This window comes from Lissotriton vulgaris, chromosome 6 (assembly GCF_964263255.1).
Source record: "Lissotriton vulgaris chromosome 6, aLisVul1.2, whole genome shotgun sequence".
NCBI lineage: Eukaryota > Metazoa > Chordata > Amphibia > Caudata > Salamandridae > Lissotriton > Lissotriton vulgaris.
Window position 1 is genome coordinate 1743847563 of NC_141694.1, and position 23996 is coordinate 1743871558.

Below are 23996 nucleotides of genomic sequence, written 5' to 3' on the forward strand. Positions count from 1 at the left end.
TGCGAACCTCCAAAGATCCACCAGGCCTCTATCTCGCAACCATTCCGCGCCTGCCTCTGTGATAGCGCCCGCGTCCCCATAACAGTGCCCTGATCTGTCTTTGTTAGTGTCCATGACTAAATTAAGGTCACCCCCGATAAGTAAAAGTGTGTTGGATGGCTGAAGGGATTCAGAGAGTGCGCCCTTCAGAAAGGCTTCCTGTCCTGTGTTGGGAGCGTAGATGGACCCTATCGTGAGGTTCATGTCTCCGAGCTGGAAGGTGTGTGCGAGAAGACGGCCCTTAACCTCTCCCGCTCTGTCCCCCACCCTCCTGTGAAAATGTCTGGACACCAAGATGGCCACCCCAGCTTTCTTTGTGGGAAGGGAAGAAAAGAATTGTTGGGGAAAGGCGCGTGAGCGCATACTATGCCAGTCTTTGGGCAAAAGGTGGGTCTCTTGTAACAAACAGAGGTCGGCCCCGGAATTCTCTAAATAGGAAATGATTGCCCTCCTTTTAATAGGGTTATTCAGCCCCTTCACGTTGAGTGTCAATATCTTCAGTTTGGGGTTAGCCATTGACATAAAGTGGAAGCTGGACAGCATCGTATACAGCGGTGCGTCCCATCTCGACAAATGGGGATTAGACTGAACAGAGCGAGATGAGCTTTGGATGCCGTAGGCTGCATAGAGAGTGTGTGTGTGTTTTCCCGTGTGAGCGTGCTCATAGTCAGAAACGCCCGAGGGGCGAGGCACAGCAATGAGGTACTGATATAAGGCATAGCAGTTCCACTGGTATCAGTTACCCCTCGGCACACTGGTTCCCACCCCAACTCCCACCCCAACTTTACCCCCAAAACACCCCATCCGCTCAAGGTCAAACTCCATGGGGTAAAACCCCTGTTAACATTTCCCCCCACTCACCTCCCATTTCCCAAACCCCAACATCCAAATGTGAGAAGGTATAGTCCCAGTCCTGTTAGTCCACACAGGGCGGTCATTTCGGCCCCCCGCCCGGTTCCCTCCAGGTATGATGCGAGCTATAGGTGATCTCCCTGACTAGAGCATCAATCAACCAGAGGAAGAGGTCTCTTTGGCCACCTCCGCCACCGCTGTCGCTCGCTCCTGCGTGATGACAGAGGCATCTGGTTTCAAGCGGTGTGAGGGCGACCGCCTGCGGCTCACAGTCTGCCAGCCCCCCCAGGATGACCCCTGAGACGCGCTCGGAGTAGGCTCATCATCATCCTGGTCAAGACCTAGCAGGGTGCAAGTGTCTTTAAGTGAGCGCAATTGGTGTAGTTTTCCGTTCCATTTAAATATTAGTCTAAACGGGTGGCCCTAGGAGTACTGAGTTTCATGCTGTCTCAGGAAGTCCGTCGCCTTTCGAAATTCTTTACGTTTTTGCAGGGTGATGGCCGACAGGTCCTGATATAAGGCTATGGGGTTACCTTGGAACTGAAGGGGCTGAGCGCGCCGGGCCTCTCGGAGAATCCGCTCCTTTAGTGGGAAATCAGGGAGGAAGGCCAATATGTCTGGTGGCGGAGCGGAGGCGCGTCTAGGCAGCCCAACTCTGTGAGCCCAGTCGATGGGGATCTCAAAGTCTGCTGGCTCCCCCAAAACGGACCTAAATAGGGTTTGTAAGTACCCGGTGACATCAGACCCTTCCGCTTTCTGAGGGACTCCCCGGACCCGTACGTTGTTGCGACGGGAGCGGTTCTCAAGGTCCTCTGCGTGAGACTGGAGGTACAGCTGTTGGTCAGTGAGTCGCACTATTTCCTGCTGGAGTTGCGTTATTTCGATGCTTCTGGTCTGGTCCGCTTCTTCGACGGCTACTACCCGTTCCCCGAGGCCCTTCACGTCCCGTCGGATCTCCCGGACCTCGCCCGGCACGTCCTGCTTTAAGGACTTGAAATCGTCTCTAAGGGAGTTAAATAGCGTCTCCTGGAATGATCTGGTGATGGGCGTCTGGTCGTCCGCCGATGCAGGCGATGATTTCGTGGCCGCTGGGGAGGGTGGGTCTTTGCTGGGTTTGGGCTGAGTTTTGGCCAAGAGTTCAGGGAGTGTCTAGGGCCCTTTCTTCCCTCGCTGTCCCGGCATGCCATAGCCGGTGCCCCGGTGGCCGGCGAGTTCTATCAGTTGGGGTGTCGGGGTTCGGCGATTTGGAATCAGGGGTGAGACTTGCTATCCCAGGGGGGTTCACCTTCTCCTCCTCCGGTATCTTGGCCTGCGAAGGATTATATGGCATCCCACACACAGTGGTCAGTGGAGTCGCCGCAAGGATGTCCGCACCTGGGGGTAGCCAGGCAGCGGGCAGGAGTCCAGAGCGTGCAATAGCTGTATATATGTGCGCAGGCGGGCCGATCCGCAGCACCCCCGGTTAGCGCAGACCAGCAAGGGCCAAACTAGTTCAGGCTCAGGTGGGGGTGTGCTCGTTCCGCTGTATGTGCGGCCCAACCTCTAGGCCACCAGATGTCCCCAACACTGGAGGCTCGATTATGCCCCCCGAGTACCCGCTGCGGTGCCCTACTCCGTTCTCCTCACCTGCATGTGGCTGTCCTGAAGGGTGGCTGAAGGGTGGCTTCTCCTCGCTGTCCCGGTCCCACAGCGCTACTCAGGACACCTGCACCGGTTAGCACGCACTCCGAGCGCGCCTCGATCCTCAGTGAACCAGTGGATCGCCGCCGTGATGTTTTCCAGTCTGCCTCGGTGATGTAGCTGGGCTGGTAGAGACCCCCACGTCGGCGCCGGTCAGCGCGGGAGGGCAGCCGCACCGCTTGTCTCCGTCGAGTCCAGCTCCCGCTCCGTAGGGGCGCGCCCGCTAGGCCGCGCCCGAAGGCCCAAAGCCGGGGGGTCAATTTTCGCGACTCCCGCCCGGCTCGCACCTCACTGCCGGCCGGGTTGCGGGAGCGGGTGTGCACACCAACCTGAGCCGCGGTGTCAACGGCAGTGAGGAAGACTCCCCCAGTCAGGCTCCCCAGGCAGCAGCAGGCCCCGCTGAAGGCCGGAGGTGACAAGCGCTCGGGCGTTCACAGGATCGGAGCGGCCGCTATTACGCGGTCGCGGTCAATTGTCCTTGGCGACTGGAGCCTCGCACTCGGCACAGAGAGCAGGCAATCGGGCTCTGGGGGTCTCAGTGCGGCTCCGATGTTGTTCTCCATGGATTCTCGTGCCGCAGGAAGATCAGGTGGTGCAGAGAGGTGCTGTTAGGCGGGATCGGGCAGGGAGCCTCAAAGACCTGCGTCCGATCATGCCACCATCTTGGACACGCCCCCCATAAATACTTTTCTTGTCATAAACACGCCTGTGATTCGACAGCCGTATTATGTCAGTTTGAGAAAACTGGGTTTAAATCTCTTCCTAGGACTGTATCATGATCCCGTTCTCTGAGCTATGCAAATGCTGAAGGGGATCTGTCCATTTATCTTTTCTGTCTTCATTGCATGCATGAACTGTAAAAATCACCTATTTAGTGACTTGCTTCTTCATATTTCCAAACCCCACCCCAGCTGTGCGAGCTTCCAACGGGCTGTACTGTCATGCACACTCTCCCATCAATCATAGACAACAAGACCTTTGGGGCGTGAGAATGACCCCCAGATTTTTAACATTATAAGTTGGGACAATTGTTGTTACGATGGCATTGGTCATTAACATGCCCAGCTCTTTGCATATCTTGCACTTCAATGTACTGCATTCTGTTAAAAATTGGTCAAACAGTAGAAATCTTTATCTTCATTGCTTATTAATAAATGTAACTTGAACAACTTGCAATGCATCTTCCTTACAGTCATAACGTCTCTTTATTGGTTGGCATAAGTTACTTTTATCAACTGCTGTGACAGCTCTCCTTATATCGATTATTTGGTACAGCAGGTCAGGGTGAGGCTTTCCTTGCTAACGAATGTCTGGCATTTGTGGCTCTGTGGCCATGCCGGGTCTGAAAGTGCTGTGTCCAGCCTGCGCAGAGCATTTCTTGCCCCTTTGGTTACCCTCAAGGGTGCCAGCTGTGAGGCATTCCAAGGACTCAGGCAATTGTCCTTTTATGTCCTTGTGTGAAGACATTTATTCTTAAATCCTTGTAACTCCTGCCCCTTCTCTTTGCGGCTGTGAGGTCTGCAATACTTTGTGTGGGTGGGATCACTTTCTCTGGCAACAATGCTGGGGACTGCTTGTTCCAGTCCCCTTTTGGCTGTATTTGTGGCCACTCCCCGTTCCTCTAATTGGGCCATTGAAACGTATACAGGTTTTGGCATGCATACGCTTCCTGGTGCTGCTATGACCTTTGTTGCTGCCCACTGGGCGTGTGGAGGGTTAGCAGCTATCGCTTTAGGGTGGGCTACACCTCCTGGTCTGGCAAGAACCCACCCCCCACAGCTGTGTGAGCCTCCTACAGGCCCTTCCACTGTTTACTCTCTCTCATCAATAATGGACACCAAGACCTTTGTGGTGTAAGAACGACCGCAGTTTATTAAGAATATAAGCTGGTATACATGTTATTGTGATGGCATCAGTCATTAACATGTACAGATCTGTGCATATCTTGCACTTCAATGTACTCCATTCTCTTTGGATGTGATCTTGCGGCATGTAGCGTAGAATTGCCTGATGTAGGCTTCCTATGTAGGGTTGTGTGCAATTTATCCTCAACCACATAAACAGTAGTATCCAAAAAATCAACACCAACATTACTCATGGGTGATGTGAATTTTAGATTAATTTCATTGGTGTTGATGTCTGATATAAACATTTCTGCACTTTTGCTGTCACCTTTCCATACTATAAAGACATCGTCTATATAGCGGAACCAATTTGCTACATGAGCATCACCAATGTTTTTGTAGATCCTATTGAGGACCTGCTCCTCCCACCAGCCAACGTGCAAACACGCATAGCTGAGGGAGAAGCAGGCTCCCATGGCAACACTTCTGCACTGTTTGTATACTTGCTTATATACATAAATATATATATATATATATATATATATATATATATATATATATATATATATATATTCGCAATCCTCCATACTCTCAAGACCGCCTCTCGGCAAAAAGAGAGTAACAGACACCCAGGGATATGTTGGCAAGATGTTTTTATTCCTTCTCACTCCTCACTCAGATGCCAGGTTTCGAGCGCAGTCCGCCATACTCTTTTTAAATGCATTGTACAGAACCCCCTTCCTCCATGACTCGTGTTAATGAACTAAGAGAAAATACTTTCGGCATGTACTCTCCGTAAGAACACCCTATCTATTTCCTGTAATTGTGGATCATAGATGTTATTGAACATTGTAGGACATCATAAATACATTCATTAAATTTGCAAATATCGCATTTCAATAAATAAATAAATATTGAAAAATGCGAATGTATTTGTAAATATATAAAAAGACATTAACATGCTGGAAATAACTTCTAAACGTACTTAATTTAGAAATTTGTCCATTTCTGTGCAAAAATGCTTCCATGTTTGAGCTTATTTGATTTGCAATATTCAATGATTTATATTACATACCATATAAATATATATAAAATACCAATTATAATAGTGACTTTTCTTAATGTTTCAATAACATTTCAAAATATTCACATTTCTGTAAGTTTTCAAAGTTTAACATTAGTTATAACAAAATATACCTACTAATATAAAGTATAAAATATAGCATTTTTTACATCTATACTTTGAGTTTCTATATTTTTGTTAATTTTAAAAGTCTATATTATTGTTACCCTCTATTTTGGGTTTCAAATGCTGTTTAACTTGAAATATTCTTATATACCTATATTTTGAATTGAATACTTGGCAATATTAATTATAAGTGTAGGGATGCCGATATTTTGGGTGTCAAAATTTTGTCTTGGATATATATATATATATATATATATATATATATATTATATATATATATATATATATATATATATATATATATCGATATTTTTGTTATTGATGTTCAGTAATGTAATTCATTTAATTGCAAAATGTCCATTAACATGGGTTAGGCAGTTCGCTATTGGGCAGGGCCCTGTTATTCCCTAGAAATACAAGGATGGAGGCTTGCACGGAACAGAAGAACACCATGCCTGTGTGTATGTTTTTTTATTTTTAAAGCAGCCTATGTTTATTAGTGGAACGCATGAAAATAAGTTTACATTTTGGAAACACCTCGGTGGGACCTGAAGTAGTCCATTGGACCTCTCCCTACACCCATCTCCTCGAGGTTGCCAACATCATTCACAAATGGGAAGGGCAGTGTCAACAGCACACCTTACGACTCCTGTAAACTGGAAATAGCTTTAATATTTGGCGCATCTTTACTTTTGAATTGTCCAAAATATTCTACTCTGGGGGGCATATTTATCAAGGTTTTGCGTCACTCTTGCAACGCAAGGGTGACACAAAACCTAAGTGAGACATCTTGAGTGGCTTGATATATCTGTAGTAACGCATGGCAGTGCAAACCCCTGCCTGGCGTTACTCTGCCCCCAGGAGGCATCCCATGATTGGAGCAACACTGGTAAACCTGGGAATGTGTTAAAATGCTACGCCTTTGCAGGGGAGTCTCAACAAGGAGAAATGGCTTCTCGTTGTTTTCTCTTTCCAAGTGTGCTGCATTCTGCATCACACTTAGAAAAAGCAAATGCTTCTGAGGATTCTTTTTTTTTATAATTTTTTTTTTTATAACATTTTTATTGGTATTTACATGTTACAGAAATCAACAATAAACATCAGAAAGGTGGTCTCTCCTGCAAAAAACAATCCTGCCTAGAAAGCGGGCCAAGAGTGCCCATGTTGGCACTAGGGAGTTAAAAGGGGGCCAGTGCCAGGAAAGGACAGGCATGTGCCGTACTCCTGTCCTTTCCTTTTAGCGCAGTGCAGCAATGTGCCTTGCTGAACTTCGCTGCATGAAACTTTGATAAATGGGCCCAGGGTATTTTTTCCATCACACAGATTGCTTCAGGTATAATCTGGAGTGGGGGATTTGTGTGAGCAAAATACATCGGTAAGAACGAAAAGCTATGGAGAATAGGTACTTTACACAAAGTCGAATTATTACTCTTAATATTACTCCCAGGGAAATCGCACAGTGAAAATTGATACTTGTATAGCGCACTACTCACCCGCAAGGGTCTCAAGGCACTTGTACGAATACCGCTGTGGAACCCGTCCTGGCTTTCCCTGTGAGGCGTCCACTACTGGGCACTCCCAGGGTGAAGGCCAGTCATCCTTAGCGTTGTGGGGTTTAAGCAAGCTATTGCCCAGAGTTACAGAGTGGGACTCCATGATTGGAAAAGGCACCGAGGCGAGAATTATCAGGTCGTGGAATTATTGAGCCCAAGAACCGCCGAGGCGGGGAATTGAACTCTGGTCCCGGGCCAGACCTCTGCATCAGGGGCTGCCGCTCTAACCATTGAGCCTGCACCTCCGTGATTTCCCTGGCTGTATTCATGCACCATAATTCCGAGAAAGTTAGCATTAGGGCCTTAAAAAAGGGAAGCCACTCATTATTTGCACATTGAAACATTTCCAATGATTAAGAAGATGGAATAAATGTAGACTATGTTTTAAAGTATATTTTAAAGAAACATATACATGGCCACATATTTGCAGGAATGTGCTATGCAAAAAACAAAGTGATACAGCATAACAAAACGAAGCCCTATGTTTACATGTGCTTACTTGGCGTATGCCTTTTCTAGCAGGGATGGCCAGAATTCATTGTTGCTTCGAGGTTGAACTGACATGTAGCTGCCATTCACAAAAGGCAGTTTGTCGTCGATAACTACATCCACCCAGTCTCCGTACTGCCAGAACTGGAAAAAGGAACAATTGGTCAGTAAAGTAATGTGAAAAAAGTCATGGGAAATATAGCATTTTCTATGTATTGAAATAGTAACTGTATGTAGTGCGTCCTCATGCATCACAAATACTCAGGCAAGCATTATACATCAGTTGCTGAACAGAGGACAGTTATCTGACACTGGACTTGCCAACCTTGTTATGTAGTCAAGATTCCAAATTTTGGGGTCGATTATGATGGCGGGTGGACGTGGTGCAAAAGGGACCGTCCGCCATAGGTGCGGCGGTCCCGCAACACAAATTAGGACGCGCCCGCCACTGTGACGGGCGCATCCTGCATGATTAGCATTTTGGCGGGCGGTGCTCTCAGCACCGCCACCACAATGCTAAAAATGCACAAATGCATTTGCACTAGCAAAGCGGCAGGCACCGCGCAGTGCCTGCCGCTTTGTTAATGCAAATGCAGGGGGGTACCACAGGTACCCCCCAGTGTGCACCCCCACCTATCCTTCCCTCCGGGGTCCCGCAGGGGGCCCCCGAAGTGAAGACTGCATGCCTTTAAAGGCATCTGTTTTGGCCCATCATAATATGGCTGGCGGTGTCTAATAGACATCGCCACCATATTCAAGCTTTTCCGCCCCGGCCGCAAGGCGACCGGGGCGGAAAAGCGGAGGATGGTCTTTCCGTCCGCCACTGACCCCCCCCAGCCATCCTAATGTGGCGGGGGTCATTTCAGTGCGGATGGCGGACAAATTGCCCCCGCCAGGTCGGCGGTGGCTACCGCCAGCCTGGTGGGGGCAATCCGCCCTGCCATCCTAATGGGCCCCATGGTTGCTTGTCTGTGTAAATATATAATGAGCTACCCCCTGCGGCAAAACCTAACACTAACTACAGGAGTGACGTGATTGCAGAAGTGGTGGGCACTTACATCACAAAGATTTAGGTCTAAATTTACTAACATTTTGCACCAATGGAAAATCACGCAAAAACACTTTAGCATGCACTTTTCACATCAAAATACATTTTGCCAGCAACGGTATCCTTTTTCAGTGCAAAACACATTTTGAAATGCTTTGGGGCTTTTTTGGGGATGCACGCATCCCCAAACACAAAAACACGCATAGTTTTTGAGGAAAAGCCGATCTTCTAAAATAGCCAGACTGAGCTTTCCATCAAAATCGAACTTTTGCTACCTCTTGAAATAGGATAATGAGTTGTACACACATTGTACGCTCCACGGTTTGTTGCCTGCAGGGTTTACTTCAGCTATAATCTGGTGCCAGCTGTGCAGGAACTGTATTTATAACCAAGACAAGTGGACTGCACACATCTTTAAATAACAACACATAGATAAAGAGATTCTACTCTCGCCATAGTCATGTCATTCATAATCTTAATGGATGATTAATAGGTCCCATCACCAGTGAGATCGTTCATTCATGAGGTCATCTGTTACATCAAACATGAGGTCATGAACTCTGTATTTGGTATTGATTATGGTTTGTTGTGCATTGCAGGTGCTCAAGCTATGGTTTCAGAGCTGATCATAACTGGGGAATTTAGGTTTTTGATGTTCTCTCATAAGTGCACTTTACATGTAATTTTTAAGTAAATTCATAGGTTATTTTAACACATGCTGTAAGGAGCTATAGTCAAAGCTTAAAGAGTGCATTACGCACAAACATGGCATCTGACACCACAAGAGCATGGAGCATGTAGCCCACATTCAGCAGTCAGGTGAAAGAACACAACCTGAGCGCTGTAGACTTACCCTGTAGGGAGCACAGAATTCATGAGCAAATGAGGACTGAGGTTGGCTTGCTTGCCCCGGAGCACAGGATTCGCTCATTCAACAGTTAAGGGGCATGCGGGCCACCCTGCAGGCTATAATCGTGACAATGGCTGCTCTTTTCGCAGGCACAAAGGTGAAGGCTTCTCGAATGGACTACAATATGCAAGAACATGCAACTTCCTCATTCTGTATACCAAGCAAACACCCTCTTTGTGTCTGCATCAGTGGTGTAACAATAACCTCCGCAGCTCCCGCGGTGCGGTCGGCCCCCAGACTCCAGGGGCACCCTCCGGCACTGTGCACTGCTGGCGGACCCTTGGCCTGAGAGATCCTGACTGGGTCTGCAGCATGGGGGCCCCCCTGTAATTTGCAGGGGTGGCCCTCAGGTTTTGTTGCACCACTGGTCTGCATTTTTAATGTTCTAGTGCATGGCTACGAACAAACATTTCCACAGGGGCCTAAAAGCATGGTCTGTGGTTGACAGATGGCCACGTTCATGCCAGCAGAGTCAGGGTCAGATGAGGGGACTGTTTGGTGCAGGAGCAATAGCTGCATTGATGCAGTGAGGCTTCTATTCAAGCATCCACTCAGGCCGAGATTTAGATCTTGGTGGATGGGTGGCGGCATCACAATGGTGACAGATATCCTGCAAGCCGAAAATATAAATCCTATAGGATATAATGGGATTTATATTCTGGCGGATGGGATATCCGTCCCCGTTGTGTTGGAGTAACCCGTCTGCCAAGATTTAATGGCCTGATTAAGAGTTTGGTGGTCCTGGAGCAGGCCGCCACACCACCGCCCCAGGATCACCTATCAGGGCCACCACCCGCCTGCAAGATGAGTTTTTCGTGGTCTGGCGGGTGGACATTGTGGTGGTCCAGCGGCGGTGCCTTTCAAACACACTTATGTATGCCTAAGAAAGGCACCACCGCAGGACCACCACAGAGCGTTCCAGCATGGCACTGATTGTGAAGTCCATGCTGTGCTTAATCTGGGAGTGCATGCACATGGGGGAACAACATGTGCCCCCTGCATACACATAATGTCATAAATATGAGCCAGCGAGACAAAAACTCCAAAAGATCCCATTTTATTAGTCGGTATTTGCAATGGTTATTGATTGTGGAGGGTTTACTACATTGACTATTAAGAAAAACAAGTATTTGCAATGCAATCGGTCTTGCCTTTGCGACCTTGTATGTATTTAGCTATGCAGCACATTAGCCTGGGTGCCGAAACATCTTCTGTTCTTTAACATGGAGGGAAAGTAAGCACCAAACTGCGTGACACGCCAGGTATGGGAACACATTGAGAGAAATATTGCATTTCAGCAGGAAATGATATAGTCCACAGCTCTGTCTTTAATATAAATCAGGCCCTTCGGTAGTCATATCACTGAAAATACAAGATTTGAAAAAAATATTATTGTCTACGGGTGCTCATGGAAGACATTTTCTATGGACTGGAATCTAGCGAAAGCTAAAGTGATTATGGTATTTTACTGACCTCTGCTGGTCGTTTTCTATCAAGAAAGTTAAATAGAGGCAGTTGTCAGAAAATGTATAAAAAGAAAGTCCCTCAGCAGAAAGCAGTTCTGGTAATTTACTGTCCTCTACTGGTCGTTTTCTACCAAGACAGCTAAATAGAGGCAGTTGAATAAGCAGAAAGCAATTCTGGTATTTTACTGACCTCAACTGGTCGTTTTCTATCAAGACAGTTAAATAGAGCCAGTTGTACAGGAAATAAAAGTCCCTAAGTGGAAGAAGAAAATTCCTAGGGCTGATCTCCAGAGCCCACAAAGTACACACACGTATAAGTATATACTAAAGTATATACAAGAGGTCTGAATGCTCGACCTAAAAATCAGCTTAGGTGGTGTCATCTTCTACTGTGGAGAGCTTAGTTTGCACCAAGAGCCTGAGTAACGTGTATGAAGTCTCTACACTTTATGGTTATATACAGTTTACATGAATACTCCAAATGAAGACTCCCTGGAACAAGCTTTACAGATCTGGTTTTAATACGTTTTAATGATGAAATTATTTTTCGAAAGACATTCAACACATTGTTTAAATACATATATAGAATAATAATGGCTGAATCCCTGAGAAGGAGGCAGGGAATAACTATGCTACAAAAAATGGGGAAATGCAGAGAACGTCTTATAATGGGAAATTGGCTATAATGAGTAATTCCCTAACCATGAAATAAAACAGGATAAAAACAGAGTAAAAATCGATACAAAAATGTAAACATGACTCTCAATTCAGAATATATTAAAAGCAAGTCAAACTATCAACAAAAAACATTTTACAATACACAATAGATATATATAACAAATAAGAATAAAGCGAGTCAACCTGTTGGCAAGTAGCAGCTAGACCAATGTATACAGGTTTCAATGAAAACACTGGAAGCATTATGGCAAGGCACCTTAACTTTTTGCCACACTGCTCAAAAAGTGACCCATACATACACATGAGTAAACATACTGCATCCTTGAAAGGAATAGCAAAGTAGCTGGTCTCACTTGAGTAAACGACTGCCCTGAGGAACCATCACACCCTCAGGGGCTAAGCTGCCACCTGACCCCCATCCCCCATCCTTGAGGAAAACTAACCAGTGGGAGTAACACATTCATCCTCTACCTGGGTAAAAGATGTCAGTGATAAATGTTGTTCACCCAGGTTATGTAAGGCTCCTGAGAGCTAACTGTCTGGATCAGGCAATAAGCTCGAACTGATGGTTTACGAAACTTAGGGGCTGATTACAATGTTGGTGGGACCAACACCGGTGTGCTGTCGGTGTCAGTCCCACCGACATCCATTATGCAGTCAGGCTGCTGCAATACGAAGGGTCGGACTACATTGCATGACAGTTTCCTTATGGGCTCAAGGAGCCAGTCGGTTGGATTGCTTCCCCCGCAAAGGAGACGGTGCCTTCTTAGGCACTGCTGTGGGCATTACAATCCACCTTTTCACCAGCCATTTCACTTTGGTTCTTCCGACGTAAAAAGCATGGTAGAAAGGCTTTTTTGGGGCCCCTAGCAGGGCCCCTGTGGCCCTCTGCTATGGGCCCCCCTAAAAACATCCCTGCATTGTGTGGCAGGCAATGTATGGTCCCTGTCACAGAGTGCAGGGATGTTTACAAACATGCCTTTTGACATGGGAGCTTGTGCTGCTGTCTTATTCCAGGTGGCAGCACAAACCTTAGTGCAAAGAATACCTGTCGGCCAGTCCTGTTCCCACAACAATAGCGGTCGGACACTCGTCCGGCCACCATCATAATCAGCGACTAAATGCCCTCCCGGTTAGTCAATAACCACATCAGAAAATGTTGTTTAACCTACTGGTAGTTTTCTTTAGCGAACCCTTCTGGTGTGTAAAAAGGTTGGGACGACCTAAGGCTAAGATGGCAGGCTTTATATAATTCAGCCATTGAATAGCCTTATGGCTGTCTAAGGAAAAGCAATCCTAAATGATCATTCTATTCAATATGGGTTCGCTCTTATACAAGATACAAATCCAACTTAATAAAGGCAGAAGTTTGAGAAGATCTGAGATATAACTAATGCTAAATACCTCATGGACCACAAATGTGGAAGAACCCAGTGAACACCGAGCAGCCACCTGAGAAACTTTTTCTGTTCCCGCTATATCCAGTCACAATTCAGATACTCAGAGGTCACATCCATAACTAACCGCTGAGATGCTCCTGGATCAGGGCATTCGCAGGTTTTCTACCCACCTGTGATCTGTAATCCATTACTACTCCACACAGCCTGGCAAAAGCAGACTTCTTGGAATAATAGGGAGAGCCCTAGAAAGATTTGTCTACAAACAGGACGCCCAGGTAATTGAAAAAGTCCAATTAGGCAAATCTGACTTTCTGACAATAAGGATTCCTCAATTTAACAGGCTTTATTTGGAGTTCTATTTTTTTTTTTTTTTTTAAGACCAACGGTCCCAAACTTTATTTAGTTTCACAGATAAGCCAGTAGTTATTCATACAGTGTCAGAACAACGAATTATTGCTACAAACAGTACCCAGCAGATAGTACATGTCGACATATCAGTTACACATGAGTGAAAACAAACAGTTGCTGGTGGAAGTGCATCAGTTCATAAGTGACGGTGCCAGGAAGTGACTCATGGTGCAGTGCCCGCAGTTCGTAGCACTGCAACAAGGAACTAGCGTGTTCAATAAGAAAAGTCAACAGTCATTGTTTGAAATGGAGTTCCCTGGTCAATGTAGCAGAGGATAGAGGCAGCATCATACCCTCCGATGTCGCATGGGTCGCTGGGTGCCCGCTTCCTAGTCCTGGGCGCATCTAAGCAGCTTTATGTGAGATGCAGACGAAGAAGGGTGGTCGGGCGTTATCAAGGGCATAGTATGAACGGCCTCCGTGTCAACCAAAAGAATTAACTGGGTAGCCTAAAACAGGGGGGAGGGAGGAACATTTCAATAACTGTTGGACCAGTATTCGTGTGTGTGGTAGTGCATCTAGGATCCTAGCTGTGTGTGGTGCACCCTATGTGGGTCGTGCAGGGGCGGGGACAATGGAGGAGGCGGCGTCGCTGCGGCTGTAAGGCAAGGGAGGGGGGGGGGCGAGCGGCGGGGGGGCGAGAGCGGCAGGGGACTTTTCCGTCGTGTAAGGCCTCAGTCATCGGGGGGAGGGGGGGAGGGGAGGCGCGTGGGACGGGGGGAAGGACGGGAGGGGGGGAGGGGGGGGGGGAGAAAGGGGCGGCGGAGTCTGTGCCAGGTGCGGACAGCAATCAAGTGGGCCCTCTCTGTTCTGCGTCGAGACGGTACTCTATGCCGGCTTGGGTGCACGCGCGGTGATATGCAATCAGGGCAGCGTCCCAGTCCTGGGCGATCGGGCATTTCCGTAGGCCCGCGGTTTCCTCCCTATGGAGTGACACACTCTCCGCACAGGTCCAGTTGGCAAAAGAGCGACGCCAGTCTGCAGGGCGCGGCGGGGCGGCGCTTTTCCAACGTCGTGTGATAAGACGTTTGGCCGTAATGAGGCCTAAGTCCCAGAAGCGTGCCCGTAGCTTGGTCTGCTTGGTTCTCTTGTAGAGTCCCAATAGGCATACTTCCCACGTCTTGGGGAGGGTTTCGCCTGTGGCCGCTGTTAACATACCCGTGACCGCAGACCAATACGAGGTAAGATGAGCGCAGCTCCAGAGTGCATGTAGGAAGTCCGAGTCCAGGAGGCCGCATCTGGGACATACCGATGAAGTGAGTCCGAAGTAGCGATTCAGTTTGTCCGGAGACAGATATGCACGGTGGATGATGTAGTATTGGATAATCTTGAATCGTGCGTTGCGGGGAATGACCCTGGCGCCTGCTAAAATAGCGTTCCATTGGTTGTCCGTCCAGTCTGTGCCATGGTCCGTCGTCCATTTTTCCCTCAGTCTCTGGGAAGAAAATTGCGTATGGCTGTGTAAGGCTTGTGCAAGCCAATGCACAATGTGGGACCCATCCCCCATCACATGCAGGTATTGGATGAGTAGGTGAGTGGACGGCTCGTGGCTGAGGTCACCCCACGCCTTTGTCAACTCATGGAGGAGTCTGGCGTGTGTCAGAAATTGACCCACCGGCAGCTCTGTGTCCGCCGCCAAGGTCTCGAAGGGCAACAGCTCTCCGTCGCTGTACAGGCCGCCCAGGTCGTCCAGGTCTGCCGCAGTCCAGCTGCGCAGCTCGGTCGAGGACAGTGTGCCTGCGCCCAGGGGTGTCCCCAGCAGGGGTAGGTTCGGATCATAGGGCACCGTATGTTTGGTGAGCCGGAGGCTCCACGCAAAGCACCGCTTTGCCACCGCTACATGGACCTGCGTGGGGGGCCGGCCCAGCGTCAGTGGGTGGAAGAGTGTGAGCGCCTGTACAGGGGATAGGATGGTATCGGCCGTGGCCGTGTCCACTAGGTTCTTACCGCTCAGCCAATAGGCAACCCACTGCAGCTGCGCTGCTAAGTAATAGAGCTCCTGATTGGGAACAGCTAGGCCTCCAGCATCTGTGGGTGCATACAGGGTCTTTAGCGCTACCCGGGGTCTCCCCTTATTCCAGATGAGGCGTCTGGTGAGGGTGTCCAGTCCCTTAAATATGCGTACCGGCACATACACTGGTAAATTAGTATAATAATAGAGAAGCCGGGGTAGCATTATCATCTTGGTTAGTGCCACCCTGGCTGGCACATTCAACGGGAGGGAGTTCCAAAATGTGACCTGGGCCGTGAGTGAGGAGATGGCTCTCACCAGGTTCCCCTCCAGGAGATCCATAGGGTCTCGATATATTAAGATCCCTAGGTACCTAAATACCGTTGGGTGCCATCGGAGTGTCTCCCCCATCATGCGCACATCGCACTGTGGCATCTCGCCATCGAATGCGTAGGCCCCTGATTTGGCCCAGTTGACGTGGAGCCCCGACATGTCTCCAAACGTCCGAAAGATGTCTGTGAGCGCCGCTGGTATGCGCGTGAGGTCTCTGACAAATAACAACAAATCGTCGGCATACAGAGACACCGAGTGAATGCCGTCCGCCAGCGGAATGCCCCAGGTGCCTCCGGAGGTGCGGAGCATCTCCGCCAATGGCTCCATCGCCAAGGCGAATAAGATGGGGGAGAGGGGGCAGCCCTGTCTGGTACCTCTCCCGATACGGATCCTGTCCGAGAACAACCGTCCAGTCCGGACCCGGACCTCGGGTGCTTGATAGAGGAGTCCCACCATCTGGACGTAGGCATCCCCCAGTTGGTACTTCTCAAGGACTCGGAGGAGATATGGCCACTCCACCGAGTCGAACGCCTTTTCCAAATCAAGCACAATGCATCCCGAGCGCGGCCAGGTCGGGGTCGCATAACGTTGGACCCTGAAAAAACGGCGTAGATTGTGGGACGTGCTCCGTGTGGGTACGAAGCCATTCTGATCAGAGTGTACCAGAGTGGGGACCAGTGGTGCAAGCCTTCGGGCCAGGGCCGCTGCAAGTATTTTGTAATCGGTATTGAGGAGCGCTAACGGCCTGCATGAGCCGAGTTCGTTCGCTTCTCTACCTGGTTTCAGCAGGGAGACCACGTTAGCTTCGTTCAGGGACGCCGGGAGTTCAGAGTCTTCCAGCGCCGCCTTGTACACTTTCAGCAGTTCCGGTATTAACACCAGAGAGTAGGCCTTGTAGAACTCCGCCGGGAGCCCGTCGGGGCCCGGCGCCTTGCAATTGGAGAGGGAGAAAATCACCTCTCGCAGTTCCTCACCAGTGAGCGTGGCTCCCAGCTCTGCTTGTTGGGCAGCGGTAGCGGTCGGGAGCCGCAGTGTCGCCAGATAGTCCGTGATCTCCACCACCGTGGCTCGTAGTCGTGAGCTGTACAGGGATTTGTAATGCGATGTGAACGCATCATGGATCTGTTGCTGGGTATAGACCTCAATGCCCTGGGCTGTGCGGATGGATAGGACCGATGCGGATTGCGTGTCTTGTCGCACCAACCATGACAGTAGCCTGCCAGGCTTGTCGCCCGTGTTGTGGGTGCGCGCGGAGTGTTTATTTGGAGTTCTATAGTGCTATGTGCAGCCTTTCATTTACTACGGAGCAAAATATCAGCAAACAGCAAGTTTTATTTAAAAGAAAAGCTGTGATGGGGGACATGCGTACATTCAGGTACAACAGGACCCGCTGCCTGATATTCTGTGTTTCTGGCACCTTCCAGTATGGTATTTCACTCAGAACAAGATTCTGTACAGTTTCATTTTTAGGAACTTTGTTAAGCATAGATGGTTGTGATCTCAGATTTCTAGATGAGTCTGGCATAATGCTGGTTTCTGGAGGTATTTTAGGATGTTTCCTCGAAGACAACTGTGTGAACAGTGGAGAATATCTTGGCATTTATCCTGGCTTTCACAGGTAGACGGTGAAAGAGTTTTAGACCAGGCTTTGATTAGATTAAGTGACATTTTGCCTGGTTTTGGAGCCTTTACAACTTATCAATGGGAACTTTGAAGCGGCCTAAGAAGATGATGTCTCAATAGAGCAGGAAAGACATGACAGACATGACAAGGGCACATGCTATTTCGATACAATTGTCAGTTTGGAGGAGAGGACAGTCAAGCTAACAATAGCGGAGCCTTCATCTTTTTTCGCAATGAAAGTCTCATTCCTTTGGAAGGGAGTCCAGAAAAATGTATTACTTTGCCCTAGAATGTCATTACATTTACCATGGTTTCCATTCAAAAGCAAGTCATGTGATTGTCACTGAAATAATGAGGTCGCTAATGGCACAATCTTCCTTTCACCTGTGCCTTGGTATAATATGTATACTCATGATAATATATCCAGAAATTGGAAGACATTTTTCCAGGATCAAAAAAATTGGTGAATAAATATACTGATGAGTGATTTAGGTTCTACATTGGAAATTTATGTTGATTGGGAGCTAAAGTCAGAATAGCCGAATGAGAGCTCATACTCACATCTCAGGCCATATGTTTTTCCTACTGCTGTGTTTTGTCCTCTTTCTCTCTTGTCCTCTTTCTCCTTTTTTGTTTTTGAGAAATTAACATTTAAAAAGGTGTTCCAGTTGTTCATGAATAGGAAACATTGTAAAGATATCTTTACCTGCTAATTGATGGATTCGCAAACTCAGGAAGGATTTGTGAAACCCCTTCCAAAACTACAGGTACATTACTGGAAACTGGAGCATTTTCTCTGGGCAATCTCTGCAGATTCGTGAACCCAGCTCTGCCTCATACTGATTTAATGTCCATCAAAAAAAAAAATATTTTGATTACACACCTCCAACTTGGTGCACACACCAAAAAATGTAGTGGGAAAAAGAAAAGGAGGGAATAAGAGGTCAGGGTGAATACAATCTAAAATGAAGCTCATGAGTGGGCCCCAAAAGGAACACATGATCATTTTTTTATCATAGGATTTTTTGATTCTATAACATTCCTGGGTCCTGTGAGCTCCCTTGAACCCCAGGTTGGCTGCCAGCAGAGGGTTGGGTGCAGAGGCTGGACTGAGACAAGTCCCTGCACCTAACCGAACTGCACACAGCTGAAGGCTGTGAGCAACAGGAATTGGCTGCCTGCAGTGGATTAGATACATGGCTTGGAAGGAGGCTGCCCAAGGTAATTTGCTGTGGGTGTTGGCCACTCAAGGAGGGTTGGCCGCAGGGCCTTACTGGAGGTCAGGCAGGCTCTGCAGCCAATCCTATACTGCACAATGCTGAATGCTGTGTGCAGCTGAGGCTGGCAACCGACAGGGTTTTGAGATCAAAACCTGGCAAGAGGCAAGGTTGTGCAGCACACCTCCTCTGAGCCTGGCTGAAGTCCATGGTGTGAGGGTGTTTGCTGTCAAAAGAGAAAAGTTGGACACAAGGCCAGGGCCTATGTTCAATGTCTCCATTGGACTTGAATGTGGGCTGTGCACAGCGGGGTTTAACCACCAGTAGAGTGATGGGATCGGGCTATGCCCAGTGGTCTGTCACTGTTGTGCATGCCCAAAGGTATTGTGCTGCAGGGGTTAGCCACCCACAGAGGTTTTCAGACCAAAGGCTTGCCGAAGATTGGGCCATGCAGCCAACCACATTGCACATGGCTGATGGCTTGGAAGATAGGTTCTTGGAGTCAACCCTCCAGCACATAGCTATATGCAGTGGGTTGTCTATCCAAAGAGTGTTGGGTGCATTGGTGGAGGCCATGCACTGTAGTTTTTTCCATCCTATAAAAGGACAAATCTGTGCATCCATAGAGGTTTAGGTACAGGGCCTGGCCACAGGAATCGGTTTCACTAAGGTTAAAGCCATGACCATTTCATTTAGTGTGCACATTATGATTTGCATGGCTACTGCATGAGTTATAGATCGGGCTCCTAACCTTGATTGTGCTCCTAACCTTAACTTGACAATTTCAGTTCTTTTAAGTTTTAATTCATTCCCATAGCTGCACTTTAACTGCTGTTTTTTTAGGTGAATTTCAGGGTTTTAAAACAATATTAGCTGGGGTGTTTTAATCAACATTAACCATAACTTTGCTTTAAGCTTTGATTTTTATCAGGACATAGATATTGAAAGGGCATTGTTTGTACTTATACAGGGTGCTCCATTGGGTTTAGAGAAAGATATGCTTCTCTGACATGCTCTAAAAAGAGCAAAACATGTGTCGGGTCTGCTCTTATTCATTCAGTGTTGGCTTGGGTGATATTTTATCATTCCAGAGATGCAATTCAGTACCTTGAATGGTACAAGAGTTCTGTCATGTATCAGCTTGACGAGGATATCACTAGCTAATCTTATGCTTTGGATTTTTCCGCAAACAAGGCAAATGGAAAGGGGCGACCACTCGGTCCCCCCGAACGTATGGTAGGGTGCCCTGACCCCCCCGGGAAACCATTTTGGGTGGGAGGCGTGTCTTAGCTGGTATGCCCGAAGCGGCGTAGCCGGGGCGCGCCTTTTCCCGCCCAAGAGGGGTTGTCCTAGACACCTACACCGTTGGCCACGCCCTGTAGGCGGATCGGAGGAGGGTACACGCCCTCCCGAGGAAGAATAAAAGGAGCAACAATCCAAGGAAGCATCCTCTTGTTCCTGTGCTTGGAAGCTGCACCTCCTCGTTGCACGTGAGCCCGAGACGGAACGAGGAGCCAATTTTGAGAACTTGTAATTTTTGTGTTTCTTTTTTCAGTGATTCCAGGACCTCGAGTCGAATATCCGTGAACGATGCCTGGCAAGAAGGTCGGAAAGAAGGTTGGGACCGAAGAAATGCTTCGCATGCTGGTGAAAGACATGGCAAACATGAAGAAGCAGATGGCGGCAATGAATGGTACGGGCAGACCGAAGAAAGTCATCGGACCAGCATTGCCGGGAGTAGTCCCTGCCGGGAGAGGTAAAAGGGCCAGGAATAGGACGGCAGGGGGGGCGAGCCCGGTCAGTCCAGTGGAGGCCCCAGTTCCGATCCCGAACGCGGGACAGCCGATCCCTGTTGTAGTTACACCTGTTAACGAGGGGGATATGCCTCCCGAGCTGGCCGCCCAGTTGGCGGCGTGGTTAGGAAAGAGCAATGAGGGTGCCATGGCACCGGGAGACACGGCAGAGGAGGCCAGGTTAATAATGAAGCAGTTGCGGCAATCAAGAGATGCTGCGAAGGCACCTTGTCCTCTTGTTTCCCCGCAGGTTCCCTCGGAACAACCGGGGGAAGCAGCGTCTGGCGTTGGAACAGCAGCGACAACAGATCCAGCTACTGATCCGGGTAAGCAGCCGTTGCCAATGGCGAGGGAGGGATCGTTACCCTCAAGGAGGGAAAAGGTGGTCCAACATATCCCGATGGCCACGAAAGAAAGGATTTGGGCTGATAAATATGTGAACATGTTTTCGCTGTTGACCGATCACTATGAGACAGAGCACGTTAAAAATCAGAAGGAGTTGTTGCATCCGAGTGTATGGCGTGCAAAAATGGCGGGTTTCAGAGTAGATGAGACGATCGCTAATTGGGCCAGGGCGTTTGGAATGTTCACTGCAATCATGGGGGAACGTAGGCCTGAAGTATTGCCGGAATTAGCTTGTTACCAGACACGTATAATGGATTTTTATGAAACGTATGAAGGCAATCAATGGATGGGTTATGATAACAAGTTTCGTAAGGCCAAGGAGCACGACTCATCCCTGACGTGGGATTGTTTCGACTCCATTTCCTGGCAGAAGCAGGTTATGCCGAACACGACGAAGTCGTCTTCGTTTGGCGGGAATGGGGCGGAGCCTTCCCGCCATTATTTGGCGGCACCCTTTCGTGCGGGCGCCAACAGTGATCAACACACAAAGAGTAATGGGAACTCGGGTAGGAAAGGGGTCTGTTGGAGCTTTAACAGAGGCAAGTGCACTAGGCCACAAGGGACATGCAAGTTCAGGCATGAGTGTGCAGGGTGCGGACAGTCTTCACACCCCGAGAGTTCGTGCAGAGCCAAGAATGGTGATTCAGGGGGTAGAGGAGGGGCCAAACAGGTCTAATATCGACCGAGGGGCACCGTTACCTACTCCCGTTGACATCATGGCTATGATCCCTTGGCTGAACGAATACCCTGATCATGCCTCCGCCGGGGTGTTGCGAGACGGTTTCTCATGTGGTTTCCGCATCCCGGTGGGGGATTTTCGGGGGGAAGCACAGTGTAAGAACTAACTATCGGTTCAACAAAATACGGCGGTGGTACAGGCAAAGATTGCAAAGGAGGTGGCCCGAGGTCGGGTTGCAGGACCATATGGGAACCCGCCAGTTATTAACTTTGTTTGTTCACCGTTGGGAGTAGTCCCCAAGAAGGACCCAGGTGAGTTTAGGTTAATCCATAATTTGTCCGCTCCTAGGGGTCTTTCGGTGAACGATGCGATTGACCCGGGAGTTTGTTCGGTGCGGTATGCATCCTTTGATGAGGCCGTCGCCATGTTGAATCGCCTGGGGCCCAGAGCGCTGATGGCTAAATCAGATATCGAGTCAGCGTCTCTTAGGTTTTGTGTTTCAAGGACGCTACTATATGGATAAATGTATGCCAATGGGTTGCTCCATCTCTTGTGCGTATTTTGAGAAGTTCAGTAGTTTTTTGCAATGGGCGTTCACCAGAGCCACGGGCTTTACGCAGGTTATGCATTACCTTGACGATTTTCTGTTTTTGGGGGCAGCCGGGGACACAGAATGTGCACAGGCTTTGATGGAATTTTGTAATCTCATGAGACGATTTGGCGTGCCATTGGCACCAGGCAAAACAGTGGGGTCATCTACTTCACTCGAGTTTCTGGGAATTGAGCTTGATTCTGTGGAGGGGTGCTTCCGTTTGCCCAAGGAGAAGGTAATGAAATTTAAGGCCTCGCTTGAAATGTGCATCGGCGAAAAAAAAAGTAACTCTCCAGCAGTTGCAACAAGCTGTGGGTCAGCTTAACTTTGCCCTTAGAGTGATACCGATGGCTCGCCCCTTTTCCCGCTCTATCGCACAAGCCATGGTTGGCCTCAAGGAAGGGCACCACCGCACAAGACTGTCAGCAGAGGTTCGCCAGGATATGCGCATATGGCTGGCATTTCTGGCGGATTTCAACGGTCGCGTCGTGTGGAACAAGCCGCCAGCTTCCTCCGAGGGGCTGGGGTTGTGGACCGACTCGGCAGGGAGTGTGGGTTTTGGCGCCATCTTTGGCAATCGATGGTCGGCACGAACATGGCCGGCGTGGTGGCATTATAGTGGGCTCACAGGTAACATTGGGTTTCTTGAGCTGTTCCCCATTCTAGTGGCCTTGAGAACATGGCCAGAGGGGTTTCGTGATCGCACTGTGGTGATCTGGTCTGATAATATGACCGTGGTTGAATGTATCAATAATCAGGCAGCACGCTGCAAATGGATTTTGAGATTGCTGAAAGAAATTGTCCTGCTCTGTATGAGACTAAACGTCCACTTTAGGGCAAGACACGTGCCTGGGGTACTGAACCAGGCGGCTGATGCACTCTCTCGTTCCCACATGCAGGCCTTCCGGGGTTTTCTGCCCTCAGCGGACTTGGTGGCGGCACCATTTCCCGAAGCTCTCTGGTCTCTCGGTGCCCCGGATTACAAAACCTTGTGGGAGAGAGTCTAGCACCCAGGACAAGGAAGGCATATGAAGGAGCGTTCCGTTCCTATTTGTCATTTTTGGGTTCAGCTAGGGGGGAGCATTGGGGGCAGGAGGAGTATGTCCTGAAATTTCTGGTATCACTACATCAGGCAGGCCGATCACTGGCAACAGCCAATAGGCACCGGGCCGCCATTGCCCTCATGGCGCAGGCTCATGGCATCCAAGACCCCACATCGTCCTTTCTCGTAAGGAAGGCACTGCGTGGGTGGCAACGCCTTGAGGGTCGTAGAGTAGACGAGAGGCGCCCGATAGGGCTAGCACGGTTGTCCCTGTTAATGTCCGTACTCCCTGCGACATGTTCATCTCAGTCAGAGACAGTGCTGTTCCTGGCCGCTTTTGCATTAGCATTCCATGGGGCTATGCGGGTAAGCGAACTGGTAGCGAGGAATAAGCAGGATACGGGGGGAGGTCTGTGTCGAGAACACATTCAAATCAAGGGTGATACGATGGTAGTCACAATAGCCAGGTCCAAGACCGATCAGGGAGTGATCGGGGACAGTGTGGCAGTCCAGCGCATTCCAGGGTCCCCCATGTGCCCGGTAAAATGCGTGGAAGAGTATTTAGCGCAGAGGGCGGCATCATGGGGGGGAAGCTTGCTGAGGCACACCGACGCCACCCCACTGACTAGGTTTCAGTTCCAGCGGGTGTTAACAATGGCAATCGCGGCAGCGGGCTTGAACCCGAGCGTTTTTGGGACCCATTCCTTCCAGATAGGGGCTGCTACAGAGGCTACAGCCAGGGGTCTGAGTGTTGAAAAAGTGAAACAGTTGGGGCGTTGGTCCTCGAATTGTTATAAAAGGTATG

General features: G+C 49.0%; 1 protein-coding gene across 1 annotated transcript in view; it reads right to left on the reverse strand.

Annotated features, from left to right (window-relative positions):
* CAPN13 (calpain 13) overlaps positions 1 to 23996 on the reverse strand; it is a 493752-nt gene that overhangs the window by 277350 nt on the left and 192406 nt on the right. Inside the window, exon 5 of the mRNA XM_086925977.1 lies at positions 7657 to 7790. Within this exon, the coding sequence (XP_086782103.1) occupies positions 7657 to 7790 (134 nt within the window). The remainder of the gene's footprint in view (positions 1 to 7656; positions 7791 to 23996) is intronic.